Raw genomic sequence first — 16,297 nt, forward strand, 5'->3', positions numbered from 1 at the left:
ATCAGGCAATATCAGTAGCCTAGTCAAACTGCTCACTGTGCCCAGCTTCGCACGCTGACCAACGAGCTGTTCCTGATGTTGCACATCTGCATGACAACTTCAGCATTCAAATACTAAAATGGCTAGCGTGATATTAGGCTTTATTAGTCGAGTTCAGGTTCACCATCAGCAATAGTCTTGGCTTTATAATTTCACAACGAGGACAGCAATCACTTTTACAATGCCAAAATCATTCGATTTTGATATTCAAAGTTGTTCTTTGAGTATCAGGTTACACCCCCCCCCCCCCCCCCCCCCCCCAAGTCTGATTGTGGTAGTGGGTTGGTTGATGCCGAATCTTCCTCATGGTTCAGCTCAGGTGCCTACATAGTACATGCACCATAGACATGCATCATTTAGTCTACTACACCTGTTGTTTATGAAGCATGTGTCAAATATGTTTAGTTTATTTGAAACTCCTAAGGCATAACAGTTCTTAAAGAATCAGTGTACATCATTAATGTGACAATTGAACTGGTAAAGAGGTGACCTATGTAGAGAAATATACCTGCTAAATCTGGACCCCCCCCCCCCTTATCCTCACGTACTTCTTGTCCTTTCTAAAATAATGGGTGCATGAAGCCCCTGTGCGCGCACGCATGTGTGTGCGCAAGTTTGTGAGTGTGTGTCTGACCTGTGTGTCTTGTTACAGAGAGACTCCCCCTCCACCTCCAGGCAATCCCCTGCCAATGGCACTGGCCACTCCAGTGTTAACAGTTCTATCTTGGTAAGAACCCCCACCCCTAAACACCCAACCAAACACCGAAACTGTCCCCTTCTCCCTCAAGTCGACCAACCCAGACCTTTCACTCTCTCCCCCAGCTGTTGTCTGTTATCATTGTACTGTATATCTTTTTTCAGTTTGATGAAACCCCTCTCCCATATTTTATGTATTTTTCTTTTCAGTTGTATATCACATTAAGTTATGATGCTGGTTGTTCAGACCAACCTTTGACTATAACCACATTTCCGATATCTCTGTTTACAAATTGGTGTGCTGTAAAACGCTGCCATGTGCTGTAAAAATGCTGCTGTGTGCTGTGCCTTTCTGCTGGCAGCCTTTTAGTATGCAGAGGAACTGGGAATCCTCAGTCAGTCACAGAAAAGGCTCCAGTCCTTTACAACTCTGTTCCTATACAACTGCCTCCAACCTTACCCACTGCTAGACCTACTTACCTAACTACCTACTCACTCACGTACTTGCCTACCTACCTCTTACCTACCTACTTCTTACTTACCTACCTACTTCTTACTTACCTACCTACCTACTTCTTACTTACCTACCTACCTACTTCTTACTTACCTACCTACCTACTTCTTACTTACCTACCTACCTACTTCTTACTTACCTACCTACCTACTTCTTACTTACCTACCTACCTACTTCTTACTTACCTACCTACCTACTTCTTACTTACTTACCTACCTACTTCTTACTTACCTACCTACCTACTTCTTACTTACCTACCTACCTACTTCTTACTTACCTACCTACCTACTTCTTACTTACCTACCTACCTACTTCTTACTTACTTACCTACCTACTTCTTACTTACTTACCTACCTACCTACTTCTTACTTACCTACCTACCTACTTCTTACTTACCTACCTACCTACTTCTTACTTACCTACCTACCTACTTCTTACTTACCTACCTACCTACTTCTTACTTACCTACCTACCTACTTCTTACTTACCTACCTACCTACTTCTTACTTACCTACCTACCTACTTCTTACTTACCTACCTACCTACTTCTTACTTACCTACCTACCTACTTCTTACTTACCTACCTACCTACTTCTTACTTACCTACCTACCTACTTCTTACTTACCTACCTACCTACTTCTTACTTACCTACCTACCTACTTCTTACTTACCTACCTACCTACTTCTTACTTACCTACCTACCTACTTCTTACTTACCTACCTACCTACTTCTTACTTACCTACCTACCTACTTCTTACTTACCTACCTACCTACTTCTTACTTACCTACCTACCTACTTCTTACTTACCTACCTACCTACTTCTTACTTACCTACCTACCTACTTCTTACTTACCTACCTACCTACTTCTTACTTACCTACCTACCTACTTCTTACTTACCTACCTACCTACTTCTTACTTACCTACCTACCTACTTCTTACTTACCTACCTACCTACTTCTTACTTACCTACCTACCTACTTCTTACTTACCTACCTACCTACTTCTTACTTACTTACCTACCTACTTCTTACTTACCTACCTACCTACTTCTTACTTACCTACCTATTTATGAACCTACCTCTTACTTACCTACCTACTTCTTACTTACCTACCTACCTACTTCTTACTTACCTACCTATTTATGAACCTACCTCTTACTTACCTACCTACTTCTTACTTACCTACCTACCTACTTCTTACTTACCTACCTACCTACTTCTTACTTACCTACCTACCTACTTTCTTACTTACCTACCTACCTACCTTCCTACCTACTTAGGAACCTACCTCTTACCTATCTAACTACGAACTTACCTACCTACCTTCCTACCTACTTAGGAACCTACCTCTTACCTATCTAACTACGAACTTACCTACCTACCTTCCTACCTACTTAGGAACCTACCTCTTACCTATCTAACTACGAACTTACCTACCTACCTACCTTCCTACCTACTTAGGAACCTACCTCTTACCTATCTAACTACGAACTTACCTACCTACCTTCCTACCTACTTAGGAACCTACCTCTTACCTATCTAACTACGAACTTACCTACCTACCTACCTTCCTACCTACTTAGGAACCTACCTCTTACCTATCTAACCACGAACTTACCTACCTACCTACCTTCCTACCTACTTAGGAACCTACCTCTTACCTATCTAACTACGAACTTACCTACCTACCTACTAGCTGTACACCTTGGTATTGAAGCTGCTTTGCTTGCTTTCTGCTTCCTCTCTGAGAGTGTGAGAGAGACTGCCGATGCTCTTCCTCTCTGAGAGTGTGAGAGAGACTGCCGATGCTCTTCCTCTCTGAGAGTGTGAGAGAGACTGCCGATGCTCTTCTCGAACACTCATTAAAGTGCAACTCTGTTTGACTGTACCCTCTCTCGCTCTCTTTAAAACGTTTGACAGGAGTGGAGGGAATGTTCATGTCTGTGTGTGTGTGTGTTGTGTTCCGTATACAGTGTTATGTTTGTCTACATGCCTGTCTCTGGTGTAAACTCTCTCTCTGTCACTGGTGGACTTTTCTCTACAGGATCTGCCGTCTACCATCCAACCCAAGGGTCGACAGGTGAATACCAGTGCTCTCTACCCCGTAAAACAAACACACACACACTGAACTGTAACTCACAACCCCTCCATCCCTTCCCTAACATTTAACTTCTACACCTCTGTGTGTGCGCGTGTGTGTGTGTCACGCGTGTGTGCATGTGTCGTGTGCGTAAGTAAGCATTTGTGCACACGCGCAGTGTGCTTGCGAGTTCACATGCTCACCAGCCCCCCAGCCGCCCTCTATTGACTAATTGCCCAGATCAACCCATATGAGTTCACTCCGTTCACTTACAATGTTGTTCATATTCTGTGGCTCCAGATCTCCAAGCTGTTCCTGCATGTGTTTAGAGCAGGATAGTGGCTGCTGTGTCGGAGTCTGGCTTAGTGGTTAGCCCACCAGACTCCGGACCATATATATACACCCGGCGACATTGGTACGAATCCCGACTAAGCACTTTATCTCTGTCTCCCTCTGTATCTGTCTACATTCACTGTCTGTAAAACAATAAAATATCCCCCAATATATATTTTTAAAGAATAGTGTCTGTTAGACTGGATAGTGGAAAGAATGTAGAACTACTGTAAGCTATGACCTCACCCGAAGACTACTGGATATTGGCCTCAATCCAAAACACATTAGACTCCAAATCTGCTCCAGCTGCTCAGACATGTGTGACCTAAAAAGAGCACAGGCTGAATTCAAATTGATTCGATCCGATACTTTTTGCCGAGATTTTGAAAGATTCCACCTGGTCCCATAACTCTGAGTTGAACTCCCCTGTGGTAGAGAAAATGTTCTGTCTGGAAAGGCTGATATATTTCAATGAAACTAGACCTTAAAATATACAGTCAGGTCCATAATTAATGTCGCCCTTGATAAAGATTAGCAAAAATCTTTGTTAAATAACATTAAAATGTGGCACTTAATTCACTGGTCGTAAGGCAAATACAGCTATTTGCCGTGACCATAAATAATACAATGCTGAGCTATATCGTACGCTACAAAATATATATAATATCATTTAAATACTAATACAATTGCTCAAAGTAATTTTTTTTCCTCAAAATGTAGGTGTCAAAATTATTGGAACCCCTCAAGTTTCTTATTAATAAAAACACACATCTATGTTAACATTCTACTTTTTAAAATGAATCTCAGTTTATGGAACTGTATAATGTCCTTCCATGGCTTCTTGTGTCACTGGGGTATAAAAATGAGGTAACATGCATGTAAAATCACTTTTTCATCTATCACCATGGGAAAAGGCAAAAAACAGAGAGACAAATGGTTGTTGACCTTCATAAATCAGGCAATGGGTACAAACAATTGCTAAAAAACAAATATACCACTTACCGTTATTATGGCAACAATTAAGAAGTTTAAAACCACTGGAACAGGGGTAAACTTGCCTGGTATTGGACGCATGTTTATCTTGTCTCCACAGTGAGGAATATGGTTTATATAATAATAATAATAATAATATATCAGATCAGTATTTGTATTAATTTTATACAGTCTTTTTCAAATGGTGCAAATACTGACCCCCCCCCCCCCCCCCCCCCCCCCCCCCCCCAAGCCTCCTATAATCTCGCCCATCACCATGTAATATAATCATCAATTATGACCATTATGTTTGAAAAACCCATAACAAAGATCACTGATCTCAGTGTTGGATAGGTTAAAGCTCTTCCATGTCTTTCACCGATCCAGTCATTCCAGATCTTTTCAAATCAAGCCAGGAAGAAATGCGTGTTAAAAAGCATTCTAACGGACCTGTCTTGTCGTCTTAACCAGGGTTGGGGTCAATTCCATTTCATGAATTGAACTTTTTATTTTGCGAATTGTACAATTCTCATCGACAGCAATAGCCTATTCATGAAATGAAAACTTCAATTCATCGCAATGAACTGAGGTAAAGTTGAATTGACCTCCAACACTGAAGTGGCATCATCCATGTCAATCCCCTCCCATCACCATCACAAAAGTAGAGTTAACGCTTAAGTCTCCATCTCCCCATCATACTGTGTGTGTAGACACTCTGTAGTCGTTTTACTGCATGATGTGTGTGATGCTTTCACATCCTAGATGGTCGTACCCAGACCTCCAATCAAGGATAAAATGTCCATCAAGGTAAGATATAATGTAGCCTCCATAGTGCTAAACCATAGAGATAAAAACAGCAGACATCTTAGGAAATGTTTATCTCTATGGCTAAACCATAGATATTCCCTTTAGATGATTGTAATAGCAGTAGTTGGTAACCAAAACACCATCCCATACAGCACAATCTAACTTAGACTAAGACCACTAAAACTACAATGCAAAAACCATAGTGTTTGGATTGTTGTAAAAAGTCTAGTCAAACTGTATTCAAAATGCATTATCATACAATTCTCTGAGAAAATGAATGAAATCAACATATTGCCTCATACATTATTTTATCAGACATACTTTATCAGACAAAAATGGTAGCACAAGACTGGTTGTCAGGTCGTAAAGGTGTGCTAAATCAGTCAGTGATACCGAAAATGTAGATTGTGATTTAACAAGACCTATGGCGGATTCTAAAGAGTAACCTATGGCTAATTCTAAAGAGTAACCTATGGCTAATTCTAAAGAGTAACCTATGGCTAATTCTAAAGAGTAACCTATGGCTAATTCTAAAGAGTAACCTATGGCTAATTCTAAAGAGTAACCTATGGCTAATTCTAAAGAGTAACCTATGGCTAATTCTAAAGAGACAACCCTGTGTTAACGATCCCTGTGCCATTTACAGTGCCTTCGGAAAGTATTCATACCCCTTATTCCACATTTTGTTGTGTTACAGCCTGAATTCAAAATGGATTAAATAGATTTCTTACCAATCTACACACAATACCCCATAATGACAAATGAAAACATGTTTTTAGACATCTTTGCAAATGTATTGAAAGTTAAATACATAAATATCTCATTTACATGAGTATTCACAATACTGTGTAGAAGCACCTTTGGCATCGATTGCATTATTACTTTAGTGCCTTGTTCCAAACAGGATGCATGTTTGGTATATTTGAGTTATGTACAGTCTTCCTTCTTTTCACTCAGTCAATTAGTTTAGTATTGTGGAGTAACTACAATGTTGTTGATCCATCCTCAGTTTTCGCCCATCACAGCCATTAAACTCTTAACTGTTTTAAAGTCACCATTGGCCTTATGGTAAAATCCCTGAACGGTTTCCTTCCTCTCCGGCAACTGAGTTAGGAAGGACACCTGTATCTTTGTAGTGACTGGGTGTATTGATACAACATACACAGTGTTATTAATAACTGCACCATGCGCAAAGAGATAATCAATGTCTGATTTTTATTTTATTTATGTTTTACCTCCCTGGTCTTTGTGGTTGAATCTGTTTGAAATTCACTCCTCGACTGAGGGACCTTACAGGTATGTGTGTGGAGTACAGAGATGAGGTAGTCATTAAAAAATCATGTTAAATACTATTATTGCACACGAAGTCCATGGAAGTTATTATGTGACCTGTTAAGCAAATGTTTACTCCTGAACTTATTTTGTCTTGCCATGACAAAGGGGTTGAATACTTATTGACTCAAGACATTTCAGCTTTTCATTTTTAATTAATTAGTAAAGATTTCGAAAAACATTATTCCACGTTGACATTATTGGGTATGGTGTGTCGGCCAGTGACACCAAATCTCAATTGAATCCATTTTAAATTCAGGCTGTAACACAACACAATGTGGAAAAGGTCAAGGGGTGTGAATACCTTCTGAAGGCACTGTATATCAGTATACTGCCTCAGAAAAGAGAGGCTCATTTATACCACAACTTATGTTTTGTATTATTCCCCTGTGAGATACAAACAGGCAGCGACATACGGACACTACTGCCCACAGCCCATAGGGACAGGTGTCCAACCTGGCAACCGGAGAGAGAGGCTCATTTATAGCACTCAGCTATTTATATATTTTGTCGCCTGTGAGGTAGAACTACCCATAAGGAAAGGTTTCCAATCTGGCAACACATTAGTCTATATAGCCACACGCCACTCCTCCGTCTCCAACCTGGCGACCGGGCGTCACAGGAAATTATGCCCATCCCATCTCAACACAACTGCTGTCTCTCGCTGTCTCTCTCTAGCCCTCTCTACCTCCCTCTTTTTCTCTACCTCCCCCTCGCCCCTACCTCATCAGTGGCTAATTTACCCCATTCCGTCGTGAACTTTAACCTCTTACCCCTGTCTGTGTGTCACAGATCTATGTGAGGGCCCAGTTTGAGTATGACCCCTCCAGAGATGACCTCATCCCATGCAAGGAGGCCGGGATTCCCTTCCGGGTTGGTGACATCATCCAGATCATCAGTAAAGACGACCACAACTGGTGGCAGGGCAAACTGGAGAACACCAAAAATGGAACTGCAGGGCTCATACCCTCACCAGAACTCCAGGAGTGGTGAGGAGACACATGATATAACCCAGATCTCCATCTAGAGAATCATTCAGACTTACAAACAAGCTCCAGAACTGACAAGCTAGAGCCTTTTAGGATGTAGGGTAATTTAACACACAGAACCCATATTTAGAGAGAAGTTGATCTAAGCACCCAGAATGCATCCTCGAAGAACCCAAAGAAAACCTTGAATGTTTGAGCAGATGATTGAGTTTTAATGGGTGTATTTCCCGCCGTATTTACAGGCGTGTGGCGTGTATAGCCATGGAGAAGACTAAGCAGGAGCAGCAGGCCAGCTGTACCTGGTTTGGCAAGAAGAAGAAGCAGTACAAAGACAAGTACCTGGCCAAGCACAACGCAGGTACACACACACACACTCTCTCTCTCACAAGTACCTGACCAAGCACAAAGAAGGTACATACTCACTCACATCCGTTCAAAATGTTCCTCAGCTGTTACTGCATGAATTGTGAGAGTCTCACGTGTGTGAGAAGGTGGCATGCGGGTCTGGGGGCAGGGAGAGCAGGGACTTCAGGTAACAGAACCGTGTAACCTCTGCTGGCTCCAGTGACATAGTCATAGCAGTGAGACCTGGTGCTAGGGCACAAGGGCAAGCTTAAATATGAGGGTGAGTGTGCAGTTATCAAGTTGGCATGTACAGTACAAGTGTGTGTGCTGCACGTGAGTGTGCATCACAGGAGGTTGGTGGCACCTTAATATGGTTTCCATGTGTTTGATGCCATTTGATTTTTCCCATCCCGGCCATTATTATGAGCCGTCCTCCCCTCAGCAGCCTCCTGTGGCGTGCATGCACGTTAATGTCTTCTTCGCATGTGAATATACATGTGTGGTTGTGTGCGAGAGGGTTTGTGATTGAGAGTGTGTTCCAAAGTGCCTTAGACACTCCCCACATTAAAGACAGTAGCCCACATTGAATGCCTCAAACCTACTTTGTGTCTCCACCAAAGCCTCCTGTTTCCTATGGATAGTTGAACACAGTGTGCGAGATGTAGAGGGCAGCAAACATTGTGTCTGTGGATCTCGGGTGTCCGTGATCGCAAGGTGGCTGTCTCAACAGACCAGGCCGAGGCCAAAGTGCAGGAGAAACTGACACTGCTATGTGTGTCTGTGTTAGGACTGCAGCGGCTCAAGTGACACCAGTAACCAGTAAGGGCGGGAGGGAGGGTGGAAGGGAGGTGGAAGGGAAGGGGCCATGGAGAGGACTTGCAGAGATAAGAGGGGTTGGGAGAAGGAAAGAGAGGGTTAGGGGAGGTACTGGGGAAGATAGGAGCCGAGCTATAGAGCTGGAATGAGATGGGGGGGGGGGAGAGGGGGAGGAGAGAGAGAGGAAGGAGTATCAGGCCACTGGCGTATTTGGCAGCATGAACTGTCAGTTGCAGATAGACACAGCCCTGACCTGCCTGCCCCACATTAAGTTTCATGACTGCTCAATCTTTGCCCTTTAACTGGGTTTCAAATGATGGTGAAGCCTGGGCACTCAACTCAGGCTTACACAGATGAATGTAGCTGGGAACCTGGATGAGCGTGTCAGGTCTAGATCTAGATAAAACCCACTTCTCTTGACTAACTTCCCTACGTATTTATTTGGACAGTGAAGCTAAACCTTTTAATATTCGGTTCCGTATTCCTAGTACACTACATCAAGCTTGTGACTACACACTTGTTAGATTCATTTGCTGTTTGTTTTGGTTATGTTTCGGATTATGTTGTGCCCATTAGAAATGAATGGTAAATCATGTTTTGTCATTTTGTAGGCACTTTTGTTGTAAATAAGAATAGAATATGTTTCTGAACCCTTTTACATTCATGTGGATGCTACCATCATTTAATGAATGAATGGTGAATAATGAGTAAGAAAGAGAAAATATCAACTCCCTCCTCCCCAAAAAGATTCTAAACTTAGGTTAGCCTGTTTTGAGGGCATGATCTTTGTGCATCTGTAACTTACAAGTGCATGATACTAGAAATGCATGCAAGATGTATGTGTATAGATCCAACTGTGACTGTTCATGTTGCTTATCCGAGTAACAGCAAAGCATGCTATAATTTTGCTTTACATTTTGTGCTTGCTCTCTAAGCATTCAAATCGGAGTCTCTCATATAGTTTGTTTTGCATGAACTATAGTCTGATTTTGAGTGTAGTGTCATTCTCCTCAGGTACAGGTAGTGTGAGGATGAGAAGTGATGTGGTGGATAGCTAGCAGCATGTTCATGGTACAAGGCCTATGACTCCAGGCCCATTCTCATTTTTGAAAGATGCATCTTTCCTACATTCCCTCAAAAGGCCAGAGTGTGGTGCTCTGGGTAGAAGTTGCCCTTTAGACACAGACCTCAGGTCAATATGCCCTGCCCAAATCCGAACCTTAACCATTAAGGGGAGAAATACAATACTGACCCTAGATCATCGTCTATGAGCAACTTCATCCTACTCTGTTGGGTGACTAATTTAAAGTAGTCCGTGCTTTGCTGCTGCAGTGTTGTAGTGTTGTATTGCTGTATGTGTAGTAACTACTGTATTGTTGTGTAACTGAACCATGTTATGACCCTGTCCATCTCTCATGCTGTCCCCCTCAAAATGGCCTCTCTGCATGTAAGTAACAACCAGTGACGGTATCTGGCTAGCTAACGCCTCCTTTGGTTCTCTTTCACTCTGTTTCTCTTTTCCCATTTGCGTTGTTATTAACCCTTTAGTTCACCAGGTGTCAGTCCCAACGTTTCCGTTTTGTTTCTGTTTTCTCGCTCAGAGCAACAGAGATCCAGCACAAAACGGAAAGAGCATAGATCGTTTTTTTTGTTGGTTTTCTTCCTCACCCATATATTTTGTTTACTTTGGTGTTGTGTGTTTCAGATCTAGTCAATTGTATTTTAAAATGGTACATTTGCCCCAGGGAAGAGTCCCCATTTGATACCCCTGAATATCTTTCCCGGAATGTGACACATGGCGCACAAGGTTATAGGTATAAGAGAAAAGGGAGTGGAGAGAAAGCAGGAGAGACCATTCTATTCCAGAGAGAATACATGGTACACCTGGTGTTGTATTTCCCATGTCACACACACACACACACACACACACACACACAGCTGTTAGGTTCATGTCACCGTAGAGGTGACATTAGCAGTACCCTGTGTGCAGTACTCTCCACTGTAGGTAGGTTAAGGACACATGCTAATGCTGTACAGACTCCCAAGAGTGTCCAGTACTGTGTCCTACTGTGCTTTGTTCTCTCCTCCATCTTATTCAGCTCACCCCCTTCCATCTGTCCATCCATCTATCCCATTGTTTATTTCCAAAAATGTAAAAACTTAACACACACATACATTGTCGTATCACTGAGTTATTCACTTCAACATAATGGTCGTTCACCAGCTCTGCAGTTTTACCCTAACAGCTACAAAGTCTGTGTAGCCTCAGAGTAGAAGCAAAACATTGAGAATATTCTCCCTCCCTGTTTGCCAAATGTAAACAGTCTTATCCCAAATCTCATTCGATTATGGTGTCAGGTTTAAGGACATACACGCCATTGAACTTATACGACTCCGAGGAGAGGTTCAGACTCTATCTATCCTTGTAACATCATAGTTCATTATCTCCCAACTGTCAGAGACAATGTCTACTCCTTCATCTCATGGCTAGCCTGGGTGCTAGTCTGTTCCTCTTTTAGCCACCTTGTCCTTGTCATTCCCAGATGTTGATATAGTGTTGTTGAAACAGTACCCAGGCTATCATTTTCCTCCATTAACTAACTGTCACAGACATTCTCTCTGTCCCATAGCGCCACCTCACTGTTAGGGTCCTGTGTTCTCCCAGTGTAAGTGACTACTATGGAGGTCTGTCTGCGCCTCTCCTTCACAGTATCTCACTATCCCTCTCTTTCCTCCGTCCTCTTTTTCCAGTATTCGACCAACTAGATCTCGTCACGTATGAAGAGGTTGTGAAACTGCCTGCGTTTAAGAGGAAAACACTAGTCTTGTTAGGTAAGTACAAGTATCCATACTAGCATACTATAGAGGGTTGTGACGTATTGGCTAACGGTATTAGGTAGTGTGCTCGTATTGCGTTCTGACTGCTCTCTCTTCCAAAGGTGCCCATGGAGTGGGCAGAAGACACATCAAGAACACACTCATCACAAAACACCCGGACAGATTTGCCTACCCCATCCCACGTAAGACACACACACACAGATTTGCCTACCCCGTTTCACGGACGACACAGTCACTGACTCACTTCGACCATCCATTGTGATTATCGTTCTTACTCAACCCCCCCCCCTACCCCCTTTCATCTCTCCCTTCTTCCCTCCTCAGATACGACCAGACTTCCTAAGAAGGACGAGGAGAACGGGAAGAACTACTACTTTGTGTCACATGACCAGATGATGCAGGACATCAGTAACAATGACTACCTGGAGTACGGTAGTCACGAGGACGCCATGTACGGCACGCGGCTAGAGACCATTCGCCAGATCCACGAGCAGGGACTCATCTCCATCCTGGACGTAGAGCCACAGGTGGGTGGGAGGGTGTATTTTCCACTTGTGCTTGTGAACACAGAGGGTCTTCTCAGGCATAATACACAGTCACAAACACACAGGCCAGCTGACCTGGAACCTGTTCTCCATTAGGCCTTGAAGGTCCTGCGGACAGCAGAGTTTGCTCCCTACGTTGTTTTCATCGCCGCGCCAACCATCACCCCTGGCATCAACGAGGTAAGACGTACACACACACAGATTGTCAACCTTTTTGTTGTAATATTGGAACGATCTGCAGCTGTAGCCACTTCTTTTTTCTGCACTCCTCCATTTTCTTCTCTCATCACTTTCTTCATTAATTTATTTTGCATGCTGTGTGTGAGATTCAGTTTTTCCGTTTCTCTTGCGTTCCGTTGCATGGCTCTCAGCTCCCCAGGTGGTGCAGGAAGCTGCCAGTAAGTATGAGTAGAGAAAACGCTGGCCATAGTCAGTAGTGCTCTATTGTGTTGTACAGTATATTGCCTCAGTAAACCAGCTCACTCCTTTCTCTGAGTGAGGGTTACTATTCCTTCTTTAACACCAGGCCAAGCAAAGAACTGTCCTGAATCCCTACCCATCCACTCTATACCCTCCCTTGTTCTGTCAGTTTAATTTAATGGTGCTTTATTGGTAAGACATCTGTCTCTCTCATTAAGTCTCTCTCACCCCCCCCCCCCCCCCCCCTCTCTCTGTGTAGGATGAGTCATTGCAGCGTCTTCAGAAGGAGTCAGAGATTCTTCAGAAGACCTATGCCCATTACTTTGACCAGACCATAATCAACAACGAGATAGACGAGACCATCAGACACCTAGAGGAGGCTATAGACCTGGTCTGTACCACTGCACAGTGGATCCCTGTGTCCTGGGTCTACTGAGGATAGGAAGGAGCACCTTCTCTCCTCCCCTCTGTGTCTTTCTGGGTCCACTGTACCTGTATAGACACCACCCCCCCCCCCCCCCCCCTCTCCCCTCCAATGACTCCTCTCTTTCTCTCCTCCCTCCTCCCTTTCTCACTGGGGATGTTTCTCTGCGATAACTCCCATCATTCCTTCGGAAAAGAAAAGCACCTCAACCAATCAGAAACCTCTGTGTACTGCACATGACCTTCAGCAGCCAATGAAACTCTGCCCTTACAGACTACCTAGCCGTAGTGTTGTATAAACAAATAAGTATTGTCATGTCTGTATTATCTAGGAGGCAACATTTTTGCAGATGTTTGTTTTAAAGAGACAGTACTGTATCTCCTCCCCAGTAGTGCACTGCAGCCTTCTACATCATGTGACTGTCTGTGCCCCCATCAGCCCATCCATCATGGATGTTGTAGTTCTTAGCTGTCCCTCTGTTGTAGTTCTTCCCCTAATCTACAATTGCTGTTTGTGGGTATTCTCTTCCTCTCTCTGGACAGACTGAAGGAAAAACACCACAGCCTCCCTTTATCTGGATCTCATCCTCAACTCCTTTTATTTATCTGCTCATTAACTCCTCTCCATTATTAGCCATTATCGTCTACTTCATTCACATAATCTTTCTCTGTCACTCTCTTATTGTTCATGTAGTTCAGTTTCATCTTGGTTCATTTTGACTGTGGCGCAAGCTACTGCATCTCAGTGCTAGAGGCGTCACTACAGACCCTGGTTCGATTTCAGGCTGTATCACAACTGGCCGTGATTGGGAGTCCCATAGGGTGGCCCACATTTGGCCCAGCATCATCCGGGTTAGGCTGTCATTGTAAATAAGAATTTGTTCTTAACTGACTTGCCTTCAAAAATATATATATAAAAACCCTAGCCACCCACCTTCGCCCCTTCATACAAACACTCAGACGGGGTACTGTCTCTTCTAAATGAATCCATAAATGTTTTAGACATTTCAATGAGGTCCCATGCATGTTGGACATTCGCAAGCTTCCATGCCGTCTGTCCGTGTTCCCCCAGTGTCCTGCTGTAACATCCTCCCAACTGAAAACCAACATTCCACACATCTGGAAGACTCCACTTGACCAAGGAAGGAAGCAAGGGGAACAGGAAATAACCAACAAAAAGAACCTTGACACCTATGCACATACCTTGGCATTTCAAATGACATTTCTAAAACCAGATTTTTTCCAAATCGACCATGGTATCAATGTGTTTGCAAAAGCAAATGTGTGGTAGAACTTTATAATTACTCCACCTAATAAAGCATTTAATGGATTAGTAAATAGTATACAAAGGTGGGAGTAATGATTCACAAATGAATAAATGTAAGTAACCTAGTTATTCATACACAACTTATTTAATGATTCATAAGATCATAGGTTGTTTAAAATAGGACCTTATAAACCATTTACTAATTATTAGTAACTATTTTTGCGTGGCCTCATCCAAAGTGTGGGCCACTGATACTTTGTAAATACTTTAATGTTTTGAGTGCAGTATAATTTCTCACAAGAAGATGAACATGCCATTGGTAGAGACATTCCAGCAGTATCTGATGCTCCTCAAGGCCTTAAAACGGCCCCTATAACATATCAATGGTTAAACAATAAGCACACAATAGAGATAAAATATATTGAACATTTTATTCCATCTATTTATCCATCCATGTATTAAACATTGCGTAATTTCGTCAGCTGTGTGAATAAATACTGGGTTTATATGTATTAGAAATTGGGAGTACCGGTTTGCAAAGTCTCCACCTTGGCAAAAATAAACTTGGTTTGCATTCTCAAGCTTAACAACAATAGCAAAATATTCACAATACAACTCTTCCTCAAGTCCTTGCAACGGTTGTGACAACAGTTCTTGTGAATAATGTTCAATATAGTTATATTAACATCCCTTTGTTTTATGCCTATTCTTTTACCATTGATATGTTTTAGGCTATTTTGAGACCTTAAGAAGCATCAGATACTGCTGGAATGTCTCTACCAATTTCTCTTCTTGTGAGAAATTATACTGCTCTCAAAACAAAGTATTTATAAAGTACAAATAGCCCACACATTAGATGAGGCCACGCAAAAAGACAAATTATTATTAAAGAGTTCATAAGGACCTATATTAAACAGCTTATGAATGGATTAATGATGAATAAACTATTTACTAATCCATTAAATGCTTTATCACGTGTAGATATAAAGTTCCACCAAAATTGTCTGTGATTTGTTGTATAAGATAATCAAGAGGGGAGGGGATAAAATTACAACTGATTGCTGATTTGCCATTTCAGAAATGTGTTGTCTGAGAGTATTTCAATGAAGTTTAATCAATGAAAGATGAATGCTGATTTGTATTCTGCAACTGTATAACTATATGGAAAGGCTATTTACACTACGTTTTGCAAGGTGAAGTCTTTGCAACGGAATAGGAGGTAGTTTGTGCATCTGAATAACCGTGTATATGAAATATGACTGATGATATGATTGCCCCAGTGTAAAATAGTCTACAATGATAAAGTTCTTCAATGATAAAGTTTTTTCACATATATTTCCTTTTATGTGTTGGAAAAAGTAACCTGTGTCTGGCTCTTGTCTTTGCACGCACACACTCAAGTAGTCTCAAAACATGTTTATTCAGCCAGAAGACGTTCAGGTTCATAAGCAGCATCTCTCCGTAATGTCATTCATATTACTGTAATCCCCACAGTGCATTTCTAGTCACACTCCAGTGGCGTAGCGCAGTTTCGCGGGGCCCCTTGCAAGGTCCGTGCGAGGGCTCTGACATTTTGCAATGAGAGAAAATGTTGCTGTTATAGGGTTTCGGGATTCCTGAAAGCCGGGACAAATATGTCTTAATATGAATCATTTTCTGTGTATTTTGATAGACCAAGGTATAGTGCATACAGAAAGTATTCAGACCCCTTGACTTTTTCCACATTTTGTTACGTTACAGCCTTATTATAAAATGGATTACATGCATTTATTTCCTCATCAATCTACACACAGTACCTCATAATGACAAAGTGAAAACAGGTTTTTAGAAATGTTTGCAAACGGATAAAAAACAGAAATACCTTATTTACATAAGTA

General features: G+C 42.2%; 1 protein-coding gene across 6 annotated transcripts in view; it reads left to right on the plus strand.

The window, feature by feature from the left end:
• Window positions 1-15,783, plus strand: part of LOC139380555 (calcium/calmodulin-dependent serine protein kinase a) — a 202,611-nt gene extending 186,828 nt beyond the window's left edge. For 3 of the 6 annotated variants that reach the window (XM_071123307.1, XM_071123308.1, XM_071123309.1), the window contains 9 exons: window positions 692-766; window positions 3,298-3,333; window positions 7,570-7,766; window positions 8,009-8,124; window positions 11,679-11,759; window positions 11,867-11,947; window positions 12,090-12,292; window positions 12,407-12,490; window positions 12,990-15,783. In XM_071123307.1, the coding sequence (XP_070979408.1) occupies window positions 692-766; window positions 3,298-3,333; window positions 7,570-7,766; window positions 8,009-8,124; window positions 11,679-11,759; window positions 11,867-11,947; window positions 12,090-12,292; window positions 12,407-12,490; window positions 12,990-13,166 (1,050 nt within the window). In that variant the 3' untranslated portion in view covers window positions 13,167-15,783. Of the gene's footprint in view, window positions 1-691; window positions 767-3,297; window positions 3,334-5,400; window positions 5,446-7,569; window positions 7,767-8,008; window positions 8,125-11,678; window positions 11,760-11,866; window positions 11,948-12,089; window positions 12,293-12,406; window positions 12,491-12,681; window positions 12,709-12,989 lie in introns of all 6 variants that reach the window. The other 3 variants (XM_071123305.1, XM_071123306.1, XM_071123310.1) reach the window with 3 other exon arrangements.
• The last annotated feature ends 514 nt before the right edge of the window (window positions 15,784-16,297 follow it).

This window comes from Oncorhynchus clarkii, chromosome 22, assembly GCF_045791955.1.
Source record: "Oncorhynchus clarkii lewisi isolate Uvic-CL-2024 chromosome 22, UVic_Ocla_1.0, whole genome shotgun sequence".
In the NCBI taxonomy this organism is placed as follows: domain Eukaryota; kingdom Metazoa; phylum Chordata; class Actinopteri; order Salmoniformes; family Salmonidae; genus Oncorhynchus; species Oncorhynchus clarkii.